Below are 17,496 nucleotides of genomic sequence, written 5' to 3' on the forward strand. Positions count from 1 at the left end.
TGGGAGTATGGAAAGATTGGGGGCAGGGAGAGCATTGCTGAGAGACAACTGATGAAAAGTGTCCCTGAGAAAGGAGAGTGATGATGCCTTTCTATTTGAATTCAGATGTATGAAGACCAGGCCTATGAGGGAATGCTTACACAGGCCTTTCTTTGCTCTGTGACACTAAAATCTCTTTGGCTTCAGGCACTGAGGGAGGGACAAGGTAGCCATGGGACAGGGAAGGCCACAGCACTTCTGCCATGGGATGCTGGTCCTGTCTGGCCCAGGAGGAAGAATTAACTCAGATTCCCCCGCCATGCTGCTTAGGTTTGAGGCTGCCACAAGAGGATCTTGGGGGGGGGGCGGTCGGACAAGGATAATAATAAGGGGGTGGAGGGTGGGAGACAAGTGTCAAGCCTAAAAATGCCACCGGGAGTTTTGCTATTTTAAATATTTGCTATGCGACTTAAGCGGGCAACGGGCAATTTAAAACGGTGCGCACTGCAAACAACGCGGTAATGGGTGCCTCCGCCCTGGGTAAACTCATTACCTGGGGAGGTGTTATGTGTGTACGCGAGGGTCTGTACACGCGCTGGGCTGGGCTGGCCTGGGGTGAGAGCTCATAGAGAGACAGGGGAGAGCCCGCGAACTACAGGGAGAAGATGAAAAGAGCTGCACACGCAGCTGGCTCTGGAATGTGTGCGCTTAAAGCACTGATGGGCATTTCTACTAGACTCCCGTTATTCCTGTGTAAATCCTTCATTTCTGGCTGTTTTGCAGCCGGGCCCGGCGCGCTTCGGTTCTCTCAACCGAATGGTGTCAAATGGCGCCCCCTCCCTCGAGACGGCCGTCCTGATTTGGGGCCTTGCCGGACTCCCCTCTAAAGCCAACGTGCCAATTCACCTTGCCTCCCTCTCCGCCTCGAGAGGCGCCATCTGCACCCAACGAGGTTAAGAGCTCAGCGTTTTAATTTTCAAGGGGCTGTAGGGGCTGCGAGAAGGCTACGTCTGGGCCTGATCCTATTTTCCTAAGAAACAAGAAGCCCAGCGCGGGGCCAGGCACCTGAGCCCTCGAAGCTTATGTGCCGCCGCGCGGGTACCTGGAGCAGATGGGAGCCCAGTTCTCTGCCTACGTTGTCCAGGGGGCTGGTGCGACTCGAGTGGCCCCACGCCTCGCCGAGCCCTGTGGAGACACAGAGACACCCTTTAGCGATGGGACTCCGACCTGGCTAGCAGTTTGAGACTAGTGCCGCGGTTATGGCACGCACGCAAGTTCGCGCGCACCACTGGATACCGTCGGAGTTCCGGGCACCACTACTGCCTAGGATGCGAGCCTGTGAATTTCGGCCCCTCCCTGTCTGCTTTTAAAAGGACTGCGTAGAGGTCAGACTCCCTCTCGGGGGGCGGGTGAGAGCTTCTCAGGGAGGGCAGAGCCCTGGCTGAGCACCCCTCTTGGCGGTACCTCAAGTGGCGGGGTTTGAGGACCGCCTGTGTGTGCCTTGCAAGGGCCGAAGGCACCCGAACGTTAACTTTTGCGAAAGTTCACCACTGTGCTTAGAGGGGGGAGGGACTATTTCTCCCCCAAAGCTTCATTATCTGCCTTATCACGAGGCCGAGGATGTCCACGCCTCCAGCGAATGCCGCGGCGAATACCTGAGGCTGTGAACTGAGTCCAGCTGGTCCTTGGGCTTTCTTTCTCTTTGGCTGCGGGGCTCTCCAGCCAGTTACCTCCCCTAGGCCTCTGCCTTTAATCCCCTTCGGAGAAATCCGTTTGCTTGTGGATGGCTTCCAGCACCTACATCCCTGAGCAATGCTTATTCCTCTGCTTCCTCCCCACTACCCCTAGTCTTACACATCTTACCTAACCTCGCCCCTCAAAACAAAACAAAACGAAACAAAAACAAAACAGTGTAGGCTTTTTTTTTTTTTTTTGAAGTTTACTTTCAGGTGCGAACACCATCTTGGCAATATTTTCGTTTCCTTTTGGATATAGAGAACGGTTCAGTTTCTCTAGTCTCCACGTATCTTCTATTAACAAAAGTATCATCTATTAACAAAGACAGCCCCTTTCTCTCCTCGATGTTACCACGTTAAAATCTTTCCAGGCTTTGCCAGAAATTTCTCCTAGTGATGCCTAAAAAAGAAAATTATCTGGAAAAAAAAAACCTTTTTAAATAATATTCTCTGGATACCCGTAGCTGATTAAAAAAAAAAAAACTAAAAGGGAGTCTGCTATAGTACATGTTTGCAGAAAGAAAAAAATAATAAGGCAGAAGAAACTTGAGGAAGAGGTTGTACTACCCATAACTACTTACAGGTAATATTTTTTAACAGTGTTGCTGCTGAAATTAATTTAACTAGGTAAACTCTTTTACACCATTAAACAAGGTTTAACATGACAAAGGGGGTGTGATTTACTGATTTACTGCTTTAAAGTACGAATCACTATGAAGTACACAATGACAAACACGCTCGCATTGTAATATGGGGGTGAGGGCGGATCTTTCAGAATAAAACATGGAGTTGGACTCTTAAAATGTGTTGGCCAGGAGCTGCTTCCAAAGCAAGCGATCAAAACCCTGGTAACGAGTAACCAGGAGCGCCCCTTAAGCTCGAATCGGGTCTTTCTGGATGTTTGCACATCTAAATAAATCTAACGATTTCCCCACCGCTCTGCAAACACTGATGCTCCCCGCCCGCGGCTGCACTCCTCTCCCTCCCTCGCCTCTAGTCAATCCCCCCTGCCTCTTTTAGCCCGCCCTAGCCTCCCTCCCTGGAGTGACTCCACTGCCCTAATCGCTTTGGTCCTTCTGGATTGTTCGGGAGGGCCTCCGACACAGCCACCTGTACACACCCCTTCGCCTTGTCACCTTCCCTTCGCTCCTCGGGTCTCGGCCAAGCTATCCTCCTTCCGGGTTTCGGGCACCGCGCGGCCGGTCATTTTTTCATTGCAGCTCACACATACCCACCCAGAAGTGGCGGAGGTGGGGGGGATTGGTTTGGTTGGGGAGAGCCAAACCGGGGAAGGGGGATAGGATCCTGCTGGGAGAGCTAGGGACGCGGGTGGTGCTGGCCCGTGGACACCCGGCCCGGCCGAGGCCTGAAAGGGACAAGCTTTGCGGGGGCGGACGGCCGGGGCGCTCCCGCCCGCTGGGAGCTGGCTGAGGCCTCCTTGCGTCTGGAATCTTGTCTTCCGGAAGGGTGCGAAGCCTGCGCTTGGGGCCAACAAATGCCCTTATTCTAAAATTATGAAGTCCTCCCAAATCGGCTGGAAACAGCCCGGGAACGGCCTTCCGACCCGAATCATCTGACAGTCCCCGAGCTGGGCTCGGGGTTAAGTACTGGTTCCGAACCCCCAGCGCCAGCCTCGGCTGTTTGTTGTCTCAGGTTGCGGCCTCATTAGTATGCGCCTACCGGGGAAAAATAAGACTTCCCAGCAGGTTAATAAACAGCCGGCCTGGCGCAGGTTACTAAGGGCCGCCCTCGCCCTCTCCTGCCCCCACCCCCACACCTTTTAAGGAACCTTTTGCTTTCACGGAGCATTGCCTTCTCTACGTTCTCGGTTGAAATCTCCGTCACACGGTTTTGTCTGGGTTAATGTTTTATAAGGCACTGGCTGCCTTCGTCTACCTGCCAGGCTTTCCTGACCTAATCCTAGGGCTGAGCTCGCCCTTCAGCCTGTCCAGGACACCTTCTGTAGCCCCGGTCAAGGGTTCCGCCTCCCGAAAATCCTGGAGTGGGCCAGAGACCCCTCTCCCCGGAACCGTCACCTCCGGCCTGCGGTGACGCGCTCCCGCGCCCAATTTCAGTTGGCGAGGGGGGTAAGCTGAGATTTCGTTTCTGCACTTGACCTACCGCAGAAAATTCACAAATCCTTTGATTGTCTGTTTAAAATGAGGAGGAAACCAGCTCCCTTTGCGGCAGGATTACAGTGGGAACAAGATCTAAAGATTCTCTTGTAATTCGGTGAGGCCGAGGGAACGGGGTTTTGCAAAGGAGAAAAGGAGCTCTGTGAGGGAGGCGATAACTAAATCGGGTTTTAGACAAAAGGATTTTCCCCAGCTAAAGTGGCCAAAGACAAAGGAAAACATAATCTATTTTGGAAGATTTCCAAGATATGCCACATTAACCTTAGCAGATAAATTTTGCTTCTCCCCGCCCCCCCTTCCCTTAAAGTCTGGTTTATCATATTTACATAAGTAGTATTAGAAGGGATGTATCTATTATGGATCTAAAGGGCTAGCTCACATTTCATGTGAAAACCCGGGCGAAGTTTCACTCTTACCCTCAGTGCGCGGTTGAGCCATTTCCATTTAAATACCCCCTGACCCAAGGATTACCTCAATGGACTGACTGCACGGGTTTTGTAATTTCCTGAAAATGAGATTTCGATTTATAAAACAAGAAACCAATTAGTAACCAAATGAGGCGAAGTAGATCCACTAAAATTGACCTAATCCCACAGGCACAATTTAGGCCCGTTCTTGGCGAATGAATGATGAGCCCCAGTCTAGCGTGAGCTCAAAGCATCATCCAGCTGTGTTATTACAAGCAGCAAAAATAAATTGATCGAGCATTTCCTTCGGAATGAGTTTCATACCCTTGACAAAATATAGATTACAGACCTGGCATCATCGCCTCTTTCAGTCAGACAGGAAGAGGAGGAAGAGAAGGGGTTGTTCCACTGTTCTCCCCCCCTTTAATAAATAAACACTCTATCTCAATAGAAATGTGTCCCCCTTGTAGTAGTCCCCAGAAAGGTTCGTCCGACTGACAGATTGCAATATACCTTTTAGGCAATACGAGGGTGGGTGGGAGTGGGGCTGGAAGAGCAGTCCCGGGATCTGACCACAACTTGGTGACTGAGGTGGGAAAAACCCTCTTCGGGTCCCAGAGGGACTTGTTCAGTCGCTTGGGTTTTCCGCAAGGCCAGTGGGTCCTCCCTGAGGGCATGTTGTCCAAACCTCCCCCCACCGCACCTGTCCAGCAACCTAACAGCCTTCGTGTTAGGGGCCTGGCGGCCTCAGAGGCTCTGAGGAAGAGAGGGACGGAGATTGGTCGCCCTTAGACTAGACAGCGCGCCTGGACCGGTCCCTGAGTAGGAGGCTGCTTCTCGCGTCGACTGTGGGCGCTGTGGCCCTCCCCGCTCAAGGCCCTCTCCAGCCACCTAGTGGGTGCGGCAGACCTCGTGATGGTGTCGATAGCTGCGCGGGACCCAGCTTTGTCCCGCGCAGCAGCCCAGACCCCTGCACTCCCGTGTGTCTGCACTCCACAGTGGCAGTGTGGGCTCTTCTCTCCCCTGTGTGCCCCTGGCCGCACCAGGGAAATCCACTAATGTTAGTACTAAATCTGGGGTGGAGAATGATGGTCACAACACTGACTCTGCACCCTCGCTGTGCTTTGGCGCTGGAGCTAGGCTTCCAGGTCGGGAGCGAGCAGGCCAGCCAAGCTGTCGGCGTCTGGCCTGCAGCGAAAAGAACAGGGAACAGCAGTAACGAGGGACAGGTGTGTTCCAGCCTGGTCCCAACTAAACCGTGGGACGAAAATGGACGCGGGTTTGACAGCAGTGCCTTGCATGACGCTGAAAAACGTCAAGCGGTGTCGCCCCAGGGATCCAGGTCTTCAAAAGTGGCCGGGAGGGGCAATGCCAGAGCCCAAAGGCAGGCGCAGGTGGACGGACGCGAAAACCCCGCTGCGCAGGGATCTGCCGCCCGCGTTCTATTTGGCTGCGGGCTCGGGCAGGATCTCGGCTTCAGGTTTAAACAACGGCCGGTCCTTGGAGCAGTGGCCCAGGTAGCACTAATGACGGAGGGCACACGCCCGCACCGGCCCAGCTTCTGCTTGGGATAGGCTCGCTGAGACGTCCTCGAACCTTGGGAGAGCAGAGACCTGGTCTGGACCGTGCGGAGACCTCGAACTGGCGCACCCTCAGCTAAAGCCAACCGCGGCTGGGACAGAATGAGCCGCACCGCGCGGGCTTGGCCTGCGGGCAGCATGATAACGTGCTTCTCCCCGCTGCGTGCTTTGGTGCGTACCAGAAGCGCGGTGGAGTCTTCTGTAAGGTTTCGGTCTCTGCTCCCGCGCGCACCACCGAGGTAGAGCGACTCCGCGCTGGAGGACCCGCCTCCAGGATGGGACTACCCGAAGAAAGTTTGTCCCGCACTTCTCAAACACTGTTTTAGTACTTTCTAATTAGCAGGCCCATTGCTAAATCCTTGAGGGTTCCCTTCCCCCACGCAAAATTTAAAACTCCATAAATCCGAGACTGGCAATGGGTGGACAGCTAAAAGCATAAGGTGTTAGTTGGGTCTAAACCTCATTCTCTTGAGAAATATCTGTGCCGGTATAGAGAGGTGCGGCAATCATCCATGGGTTCGAATTGTGTCCACTTTTGTGTCAGCAAAAGCTCCAAGGTGCCAGGATTTCCCCAGGATTGAAAAATAACTCTTCTAGAAAATACGTTTGTCCTCTGGAAATTTAACCCGATTTTAACTTAAAGTATGTGATTGTAGCCTGCTTAAAAGCATCCCGCTATAGCTTACGGGATTGTTTTGCTGTATTGTTTTTTATTAGTGATGTTCCCTTTAAAGAAAAAAAAGTGTTTTTTCATTGATCTGATCTACAATTTCTAGCACATAAATCTGCCTTGCAAATGCTCTGTGCAGAGTTTAGTTCTGCACTCTACATTTTAAGTCAACATCAAAACTGGAATTAAACAGAGAAAACCAGCGTGGAGGGTAAACTGGGCTTAAAGGCTTTTAAATGAGAAAAACTTCTGTAGGAAAATAAACATGGAAACCTAATGCTCAATCATTTCCCCGAGCAGCAAGAAAAACAGCCTTAAATCACCCATCCACGTGGGAAATGGGGCCTCTTTTTCTCTTTCAGTTCCCGGCCTCGAAAAAATATAAGGCGATTAAGGATTTCAGTCTTGAGGTGAATATTATAGAAAGGGTCTGTGGAGGTTTGTTTAATCATCCTTGTCCTTCCAGCCTTTGTAGAGACTCTTTCCTGCACAGTTACTAATTTCAATTCTGTGATTATTTTTATTTTCCCAAGACATCTTGACAATGATATGGCAGTGTGATGTTACCAAGATTCTGAATGGTTATAGATTTGAAAACATGTCTGATCCTTTCAAAGGTTACTCAGCAAGCCACTACACCCTTAGCCAAAACTGTATTCTATCTGGATAGCAAATATATATTACTTTGTAGTTGAGTTTGTCCAATATTGCACATGAAGTCACACTATCTTTTTTTTTTTTTTAATCCTTCCTTTCTGGCTTTGGTAACACCAAAGACTTACACATTTCTAGATGCCTCAAGTTTTTTCTTTGCAAGGCTATTTTAGAATAGGATATGTTGCCAATGGAAGATACACAGTTTTAACGATTTCACAGTAATCTTCCTTTCTTTTTTTTAGTATGAAGTCTCCAATCTAATGCTTTATTTTTAATTATTTCAGGTGCCCATATTCCATTCCTCTGTTTCCACCCCCTCCTTTCATCTTTCTTTCAACAGCTCAGTTTTATCTACTCAGATAAGTAAAAACTGAAGTTTGCCCAAAGAATCTACCAGAACCCGGGGGGGGGGGGGGTAAACTATATGTAGTGATGGAGAATTAGCTATATTTTAAGAATATTTTGTAAATTTTTTCAAATATAAGTATGGAAAGATTTCTCTTTGTTGATTAAGCCTCTTGATATTAAAGGGTATTGTAGATGAAATGTAATCTGAGCTGAAACAGTGGGGTTTTATAGTCATTGTTGTGCCTGTAACTAAGATGTCACCAGATTTATAATTATTTTAGATTATATACATTGCAAAAATCCATGTTACATGTGACAGAAAGCTTACCATGATGAAAGAGCTGTCTTTACTCCATCCTTAGGACAAAATTTAAGACCTACTATGTGCTGGAATGGCATCTAGATAGGTGTAACAATGGACTACATCTGCAAACAAATTCTTTCCATTTCTCATCACTAAAAAGATAACCTTTACATAAAATGCTCAGTTTCCCCCCACTGTCATGGACCCAATCTTGTCTACTCTCCTCCTTCAGTCCACAGCTGAACCCAAATTTGGCACCCTCTGCAGGTTGTGCCTGGTTTTGCCGTTTGTGATTATATCACTCCTTTGAAAGATGTTGGGTTTTGTGTGTGTGTGTGTGTGTGTGTGTGTGTGTGTGTGTGTGTGTGTGTTGTTATTGTTTTATATTTTAAAGGGCTGTGTCTGGGTTTTGGATTTTTTAAGCTAATCTATCCTCACTAAAACCTCATCTCTAGGAACCAGCTGTTCGGATGACCCCGTCTAACTCACCGGGTGGAGGCTGCCGGTGAGTTATGAGCTCAACAGTAGCTGGAGAAATAAATGATGTGCCCAGAGTTCACACATCGTCCATCCCCTCCTCCCCATAAACTCACACTAGCCTCTGAGGAAGGGAGAAGAGGGAGGGGCCTGGGGCTCCGGAGGAAGGTGAACGGGGGCTGCAGAAAGCACAGTCGCGGTTAAAGTAGCCACAGGGGATCAGCCCAGCCACCAAGGGGACTCCAGGGGGAGTCTTCGCCAGTGTTCTCTTTACAAATGAGAAGTTGGCTGAGAGAGTTTACTTTCTGTTCCTCTTATTTATCACGCGATTTATAATTTGTGGAGTTCGCACTCAAGTAAACAAGAAAGCTTGCTCTCTTAGAAAACAAAATCAAAACAACCGAAACCAGCCCAATACCCTGCGGCCGCGCCTGCCCGGGTCTGCACGACAAAGACGGGCGCCCCTGGCCCGGCGACTCCCCGGGCGCTCCTATCCCTCTCCCGGTGCCCGCCCTGAACGCCGACCCGCTATTCTTCTCCTCCCGCGATTACTCGCAGCCCCACAAGCAACACCATATGCTTCTTCTGATCAAACAGCGAGCGACTTCGGCACCGATAATTGACGAGACCCGTTAGAAATCACGCAGAAAGGGAGCCCACTGAGACCGCAGGGGCTGACAAATCACTGCTAATAATCCTGTTAGGAACAGCGCGGCCAGCCGAGTTCGCAATAGCTTTATTTTTATAAAGTAGGCGCTGACAGTATAAAAGACAACGAGATCTCTCTTTTTTTTTTTTTAAACAGAAGGCAGTGTGGCATAATAGTAGTTTTCCCACTAGCAATTCTCAGCACAGTTTGAATGGGAAATATGGTTTTTAGTATATAAATTCCCCCTCCTTTCTTTTTCTTTAACTTTTCAGGAACTTTAGGTTTTGATTCCTCTCCTCCTGTGGTTTCCATGGTCAACTGAGATTGTTCAACAACTATAACACTATTTGTAGTTTTGGGGTAAAACTGAACTATGATTTGAAAGTTTTCCTTTACTGCTCCTGACTAATTTGTCAGCATGATTTGCAAGATTTTGATTCAGATAATAACTTCTAGTCAAAATCAAACAAAGTGAAACTCCAAGCCCAATAATGACTATATTTCCTTCCCCCTATTTCCTTAAAAGAAAACAACAAACCCCAAGGACCCCAAATCAACAATAACATAAACCTCTGCGGGTCAAATAAGACACTCCGATTTGTAAATAAACAGGGTTCTTTCTCTTGGAATTTTTTGTTTGTTTAGGATTCTCTCCTTTGTATTTCCCAATCTCTCTCCTCTGACAAAGACACATCTAAATTTTTTTAAAATTTGTTCATATTATTTGAATTATTTGAATTAATTGTTTGTTTAGGATTCTCTCCTTTGTATTTCCCAATCTCTCTCCTCTGACAAAGACACATCTAAATTTTTAAAAAATTTGTTCATATTATTTGAATGTGGAAAGGATGGGGAAATGGAAGAGGGAAGTGTCCTTTTCCTAGTGAGTATAAATGGACAGTGTTCTTTGGAGGCTGCTCTGTCCTCACACAGTGAATCTTTATAATCTAAATACATGTTTTAAATCATGACCAGCTCAGCTGTTCTTCCTTCTGGGCCTTATAATACAGTTTTCCCAGGATCAGTTTTGCCAAGCTTCCACCTAGAAGATATTTTCTAAGCGGGCTAGTCTTCTTAATTCAACCTAATGTGTTTGGGTCCTAGCCTATTATCTCAGAGATAATATCAAGCTCAGAGTTGGAGATCACCAAGCCCCAGAGTTAGTTTCAGAATCTGCGAATATCTCAAAACCCAGACTAAATTTGCTATAAACAATCAAGAGACTGGGTAAATTCAGGACATAGTTGTTCACAAATATGCCTGGTACTCAAATGCATAATTGTAAACATATAGAGAAATTATTGTCTGGCTTAGCTCCATGTACGTGGGTCTATCTATATGTAGCAAAAATACAAGAATTTGGCAATGTTCCTGCTTTCTGCTAGATACAATTCTAACAAGAGGAATAAAAAAAGAAAGTCATGTTTGGATTAGTTGTACTTTCAATCGAGCTCAGTATCTGAAGTGTTGACAAAAGCACTGTTGGGCTGCTTCCCAACCAAACATATCCGATGGACTAGAGAGAAAGTATTAATGGGGAAGCAGAAAGAGCCACAAAAAGGCAACAGGAATTCTAAGTTCAGAGAGGTCCACAGTCAAGCAGCCATGCTAAACTTCCCTTTGCAGAGAGTATGTATGCATGTGTGACCGCACTTCTCGGTTCAGTGGTGTAGGCTCACTCACTGGCAAATCTCGACTCCTTCTGCCTTTGAAATTTCATCTGGGCAAAGTCACTTACCTTCTGGGAACACTACTCTCATTTTGAGATAGCTGGTCGTGAGTCTGATTATGGATGCTTTGTCCAGCTGCGAGGTGATAGCCGAGGGCAAAGGCAGTAATTTGGCCAGTTCATAAAATTCACTGTTTTCCTTCTCCCTCCTAGTCCGGGCAGCATTTTTGGACTTCTCTTTCATTGTGTCTCGTTCCCCCTTTCTTCTTACAACATGAGCTCCACAGATGCATCCAAAAGCAAAAATAAACTTTCAATTAGAGATCATATTTGACAAAAATATAAGGCATACTTTGAATGAAGAGGCTGAAATCTTTGCTTCAGGGTATTGATGGCAGTACAAGACCAACGCAGCGAACAGAAAATAATTTTCTTTAAAAATACGGGACGAGAGTGTAGGAAAGTTGCTGATCCACGCAATTGGGGCAATCCTAGGAGTCTCTGGATATCAAATGCCCGCGGGACCCCTGAGGAGCCAGGCTTTTCTTCTGTTCCGCGCGACGGAGCCCGGGCCCCGGAAAATCGACATAATAATCCCCGACGTTTGCTCTTCAGTCCCGCGGCATTTGAGGCGGCTCCCAGCCCCTTTGGGAAGAACGGGAATGCCGGACAACTCTTTCAGGCCACTGTGAAGACAACAGCATCAGAGCGTAAGAGATCTGCAGCTCCGCAATCACTCATGCACTCGCCTGAATTCCGAAAAACGGCCGGGTAGGCGCCTGTCCAGGCTGGGTGTGTTTGTTTGCTTGTTTGTTTGTTTGTTTTATAAGAAATGGAGGAATCAATAGCGAGACTGAGCCTCCTGCGAATAATGCTCGCATCCTCTCATCCAAGCCAGCCACATTCTCCAGCCCCCCTGGGAAGTTACCCAAACAACAAAATGCATATTTTTGAAGACCCTGAGAAGACCCTCAGTCGCTGGTCCCCGTGCCCGCGCCCAGGCCAGGCGCACGTCCCAGGAAAGCAGGTTTCCGCAAATCAGAATTCCTCCACAGCGCTGGGGCCGCCTTTCAGTCCCCCCGCTTTGGCAGATCTGGAATTTGGCTACCTTTCTAACTTGGGTCTCGAGTCTCAAGGATTCCTCAAAAAGTGGCGCTTACACATCAAGTCCCTCGGGACTCCCAAGGCGACCCGGGGCTCTCCCTGCCCAGTGGGGGCGGCAACACGCCGGGCACGGCAGCGCCAGGTTAACAGGTGGCACATTCACGACAGCCCCTCGCAGGCACGGAGAGGGGGGCGGTGGGAGGCGTCCCGGCCTCTCCCCCACCGCCGTAGAGCTGCGGGTGCCTCTGGGCGGGCGCAAGGTGTCTTCCGCTTCACCTACCTTCAGTCCCCGCTGACTGCAAAGGGTGCAGAGGCGTCCACCTCTTAATTGTACTCATGCCTACCGTCCAACTCCGCCGGCCTCTCGGCTTCCCACCGGCAGAGAGGAGCAGAGCGCGCCCCGGCTCCCTTTTCTTTTCTCGGTCATGAATTGGGGGAGGGGTGCGTGGGAAAAGGAGGGGAATGCGGTCTTTGGGACGGGTGAGGTGGTTTTAGAATCCTCCTCCTCGGTAGTTGCTACGAAGCCAGTATTATTCCTAATTGGAAGCCGAAAACGCCCCCCTGTAACTTCTTTATAGCTCACGGGGTTTAGCTTCAACTTCACTCCCGGGCTCCCTCTCGCCCGCCCACCCTTAATGCCACTCACAAACTTCCTCGCCTCCGATTGGCTCGGCCTGCCGCGGGGCGACGCGCTCATTGGCCGGCCGGGCTGAGTGACGCGAGCACGCCCCGCATCACCCCCTGCGCGCGGCTGCTCCCGGCTAGCCTCTCAGCTCCCCGCGTGGCTGCAGCGCTCCTGACAAGCCCGGCCGCCGCTGCTCCCGGCCTCCAGGGGCCTCGCGCGTGTTGCGCAGGACCCTCGCCCCCTGCTCTCCCAGGGGTGGCGTGGTTGCGCACTCAGCCCAGGGCGCGGGGCCCACTGTGACCCGCGCGTCCGAGAGCGGCGGGCTGCGGCCTGAGGCCGCAGAGGTCGGGCCAGGGGGCTGGGGCTCCCGGCGACAAGGCTGGAGTCGCCCAGACTGCGGGCGGCGGGTGGCCCGGAGGCCGACCTGGCGGCCGCGCCGTTCCGTGGGCAAGTGGCAGGGCCCACTGCTTGCGCGGGGCCGGTGTTCACGTTTCTCTGAAACCACAGCGACCCCGAATTCGTCGCCAGAGAAGATAATATACACCTGTCTTTAATCCCAAAGAGTCTTTTCCGAAATGGCTCGAGTTTGGGGGCTGATTTGCTCACCGTGGAAAGCTTAGCCGTGGAGTTGTCCTATGGGACGCAGATAGGGGACTCGGGGGGGGGGGGGGGGAAGAGGTTACATTTCAGGCCAAGATAGGATCAGACAGAGTGGTTGATACAGAGATAGATATCTCAAATGAGAGCGAAGCCTTCTTTGTTGGGTTTTGTTTCAGGAAGCAAAATTGGATAAATGAATGTTCCTTGCATGAATAAATCTACAACATTCACAATTCCCCCAACAGGACGCTTTAAACAAACGCTTGTAAGTATTACTGCTGACACCTTATATTTAAGAGACCCTCTAATTTGAATCGCCCTTTTCTCTGTCATCTGAGGAAAGACAACACCTAGAAACGGGGGAAAGTTTATTTGCTCCCCCCTCCCCAAATAATGACTTCTGTTTGGAATCACTCACTACACATGAGATTCCCCGCGCTTTTTTTTTTTTTTTGGTGCTGATGGTGACCACGGTTCTTCTCCCGTGGGTACACTTGGGGGCAGTTGTTTCATCGGTGACAAAAGACAGTAAGAACACCAATAATGTTGCACTCGTCCTCTCGTTTGTGGCAATAATTGCCGCCGAGACAACACATACTCTGAAGAAGGGTAGGTGCCATTTTTTCTGATATTCGGAACAACTTTAAGAGTGTTTGTTCAGAAATGCAGACATCTGCCACCTCCTTGCCGCCCGATGGCAGTAAGCTCGCAGGACGACAACGGGAGCTTTCTGGAGATATTTACACATCTGGGAAACACCTGGCTAGAAGAGGTGAATGGATAGAAAGAATAAGGAAATACTAAACATACAGATTTTATAGGTGTTTCAAAACTGGAATCTAGTTAATGGGCTCTAATTTAGAAGGAGTTATTTCTTCGGAGGCTGTAGCCACTTAGAGACCTGGCCCTGCGAGGGTTCCCTCCACCTAGTGATAAGCTCCTAGCAAGAGAGGAGGAAGAATACAGAGAGGTACTGTGGCTCTCTTATACACGACATTCCAGAAAGACAAGATAAAAAGAAGTTAACCACTGCATGTAGATAGAAAAGGTGCGTGTTTGCGGAGGATGAAAAAACCCCTTCCGTGACCCTTCTACCCCCGACCCTCAATCTGGACAGATCTTACTGGTAAGATGGAGCGGCCAGGCGCAGCCATGGCACTTTAAGGGTAAGAAGCAGTTCCTATTCCGACTGTATTCTGGACACAATTTCGGTTAAGTTACTGGTTCCTGTAAACCCTACCCGCCCTTCAAACAGTGTGCAGGTGTGTTAGTGCTTCATGAGGGTCTGAAACCCTTGCGCACGGCAGAGAAGCGCGGGGGAGTCAGGAGGTGCCGGCTTCCCATACACAGCGCGTTTCACCGGAAGAAAGGCAGTATTTTGCCTTCAGAAGCAAAATGGGTAAAATGAGTGTGCAAGTTTTCACACCAAACATAACATCCTGGGGGGCCAAGCGGGCTGTCCCAGGGTCCCAGAGAAGCTCAGAAGTCGATGAACCGAGTAGATGTTTAATAAACGAAGTGAATGCACGGCCATGTGGTGCCGGCCCCCTCGCTAAGTCCTCCGCACACAACTGTCTGAGCCGCGTTTACCGAGTGAGTGAATTAGCATGGCGACGTAACACCTGTTTTTCTAATCTTTGAACCTAGGCTGAAGCCGGAATGCGGCTCCTGCTCGCCCTCCCCTGCCAGGGCGCAGGGACCCGGCCTCACACCCTCCCGGCGACCCCTCACGCCGGCCCTGCAAGAGCCTCAGGCCAGCGAGGGGCGTGAACTGCAACTGCAGGTGCCTCCCACGTGTTCTGAAAATTTGCGTTCGTTTCTAGCGTGAGAAATTTTAAATTAATTTCTTGAGTGTAAGAAGTTAGCCCTACCCACCTCTTTGCCAAGGTGAGGGGGAAAGCCCCAGAAGAGAAAGAGATGGGCTCATGCCCACCAACACCAAACAACTCTTAAGAGGTCTAGGCCTCTGCCTTCTTGCGCGGATATCTCAAAATGTAGCCCTATGGCCCTGGGGCACTGTCTAGCAACCCCGGAACGTAATCCTAATACAGGAAGAAACCAGGGCAGATCTAGAAACAAACATCATCCTCCTACCCTCGACCAAGGAAGGCAAACTACCTAGCGTCACCGCGACCTTGTACCCCTGGGAGTCTCTTCTGCCTCTGGGTCGACTCCGGATGCTGCCCGCTTGGAGCCCTCCCTTAGCCCGCTCCGACGCCCGCTCCGACGCCAAGACCGGCGCCGCCCAAGGCTCTAGACTAGGGGGCAAGGCGTGCCCGCGGTGGCTGATCTGAGAACCAACGCGCCTGTGCGTGCGGAGTCCCGAGCGCTGCGCGCTCCCGGAGCCACAAGGAGGGGGCCTCCGAGGGCCTCGGGACCCCTCCCAACATCGGGCAAAGTCCAAACTAGAGAAACTGAACCTTTGGGTTGGAAAGAACCAGAAGGTCCAGCGGAATTCCGGTGCAAACTGTGGAGCTGGGTTTCAGTGTAGCGGCTCCCGCCCGGGCGCATTGTGACGCTGACCTTGCTCGGGCACAGACTTCTATCCTGCCTTTTGGTAACTCTTCTGGGAGCGCAGCTGCTCGAGTATCTTAGCAAAACTAGAGTGATTTCTGTCGCCCCTTCCTCATTTCCGTAACACACTTTTTTTGTTCTGTTTTGTTTTGTTTTTACAGACTGCTAGGAACGCATACATGCACTTTTACAGGCTTCCACAGGCTACCACATATACACAATGGTACAAAGCACACAGGCACGGATTTTACTCATTGGCCAAGGTCAAGATGAATGCTATACTTACAATCAAGATGCAAAATCTGAAGATGGTCACTTGAGTATCTCAGTATATTATATCCAGATGTTCACTCTCTATCACTGAGAAGGAGAATTTAGGGAAATACTAACATTTTATTCCATGTATGTAAGTAAACCCTGCTCTAGTCCCATTTTATTGTCACATTTAGGCATTTTGATGTTGAGGCACAAAAAAGGTCCCCTTACAACTTCGACTGGATGGGACAAGTGGGCTAGGAAACAAAGAATAGAAGGAACCTCAAAAAAAAAAAAGCCATGTTTAATGTTTTTAAAATTTACAGTATAATTCACTTGTTTGATCAGGAAGTTTTGGAAAGTATAAGATATTTTATGTGAAACAAAGCAGCCTTTTTCCTAGATACTGCTTCTCAGGCACCTAACTGAATTGACCGTTGAAATGTTTAAAAAATTAGCTTCAATGGTTAAATATTTAAGAAGAAAGAAAGACAAGGAAAGGAAAAGAAAAGAAAAAAGGAAATAAAAGGAAAGTAAAAAGAAAAAGTCACCAACCTGAAAAATGAAAGTGATGGATATTAGGTAGTTTCTCCAAGTATTCTGGATAATGTTTTCCACCCAGATTTTGAAACCACAGTCTAATAGCACCTTGAGTTGATCACTGCGAAACAAGAGTACTTCTTAAGCTGTGCACACTTTTTTATAAAAGATTTTATTTATTTCAACTAATCTCTACACCCAACGTGGGGCTCCAGCTCATATCCCGGAGATGAACCTCCAGCTCCACCGACTGAGCCAGCCAGGTGCCCGATACTGCACACTTGAAAAGAAACGAATTATTCAAACACTAACAGTAGCTGGAAAACTCTGATGCGCATTCTGAGGACAGGAGCCGGTGGCTGCCTGCAGTCAAGGAAGCGCATAGTTTTTACACTTCTTTTTTCCGGAAATTGAGCTGGGGGTGCTGTGTGTGTGTGTGTGTGTGTGTGTGTGTGTGTATTTCAGCACAGCTGGGCACAGGACCGCTGCCAAAAATGTTCAAGAACTGAAGACGAACGTTGGTTTGTGACTTTGGGTTGAAAGACACTTTGATTCCTCAATCAAAGTTTCTGGATTTCAGGACAAAACATGCTCTCTTGCACTTCAGGAGCTCAAGCCAGCCTGGGGCTGGAGACTTGGTGGCCAATGTGGGGGGCGGGGAGGGGGGGAGAGGGGGTTTGGGTGGTGAGGCAGGACCGCTGAAAGAGAGCTGGCTGGAGTCAGTGGCCTCGAAAAGGATGAGTGGCATCAGAATTGGGTGGATTCAGAGGGCATGTGATTCACCCTCTTCTGGCTTTGAGAGCCATCCGGTTAGGCTTCTGCAGAGTTTCCCCTTCTCTGAGCCCCAACTTTGCGTTTATTCCCTGGCACCTGTGAACCCCAGAACTATGCCGGGAGTGCTTGAAGAGGAACCCCTAGCCCTGCACTCTCTAGTGGGTAAGGCATTCTCGAGAGGGCGCTCCCGTTAATCCGTAACAAATGACCGGCTTCCAGACCTAGCCAAGCCTCCGGGCCACCTGGGGTGGGAGGTGGTGACGGAATGTGGCTTTAAAAATATGGACTTTCAGGCGCCACTCCGATTTAGAAATTGGAAATCCCTGTTGGACTCTGCAGTTGACATTCTGTAAATTGTGGGAGGGGAGGGGTGGCCCAAGGAGGAGACAGCTCTGAGAGTTGCAGGAGCAGGGATGATGAGAACTGCTCAGAGTGAGGAGCTGAGGCACCACCTCCCACAGAGACTTGAGGGT

General features: G+C 49.6%; 1 protein-coding gene across 1 annotated transcript in view; it reads right to left on the reverse strand.

The window, feature by feature from the left end:
* Window positions 1-10,855, reverse strand: part of SIM1 (SIM bHLH transcription factor 1) — a 64,386-nt gene extending 53,531 nt beyond the window's left edge. The window contains exons 1-2 of the mRNA XM_047860097.1: window positions 10,681-10,855; window positions 1,082-1,164 (exon numbers count right to left, since the gene is read on the reverse strand). Of these exons, the coding sequence (XP_047716053.1) occupies window positions 1,082-1,164; window positions 10,681-10,855 (258 nt within the window). The remainder of the gene's footprint in view (window positions 1-1,081; window positions 1,165-10,680) is intronic.
* Between the last annotated feature and the right edge of the window lie 6,641 nt (window positions 10,856-17,496).

Source organism: Prionailurus viverrinus, chromosome B2, assembly GCF_022837055.1.
Source record: "Prionailurus viverrinus isolate Anna chromosome B2, UM_Priviv_1.0, whole genome shotgun sequence".
Taxonomy (NCBI): Eukaryota; Metazoa; Chordata; class Mammalia; order Carnivora; family Felidae; genus Prionailurus; species Prionailurus viverrinus.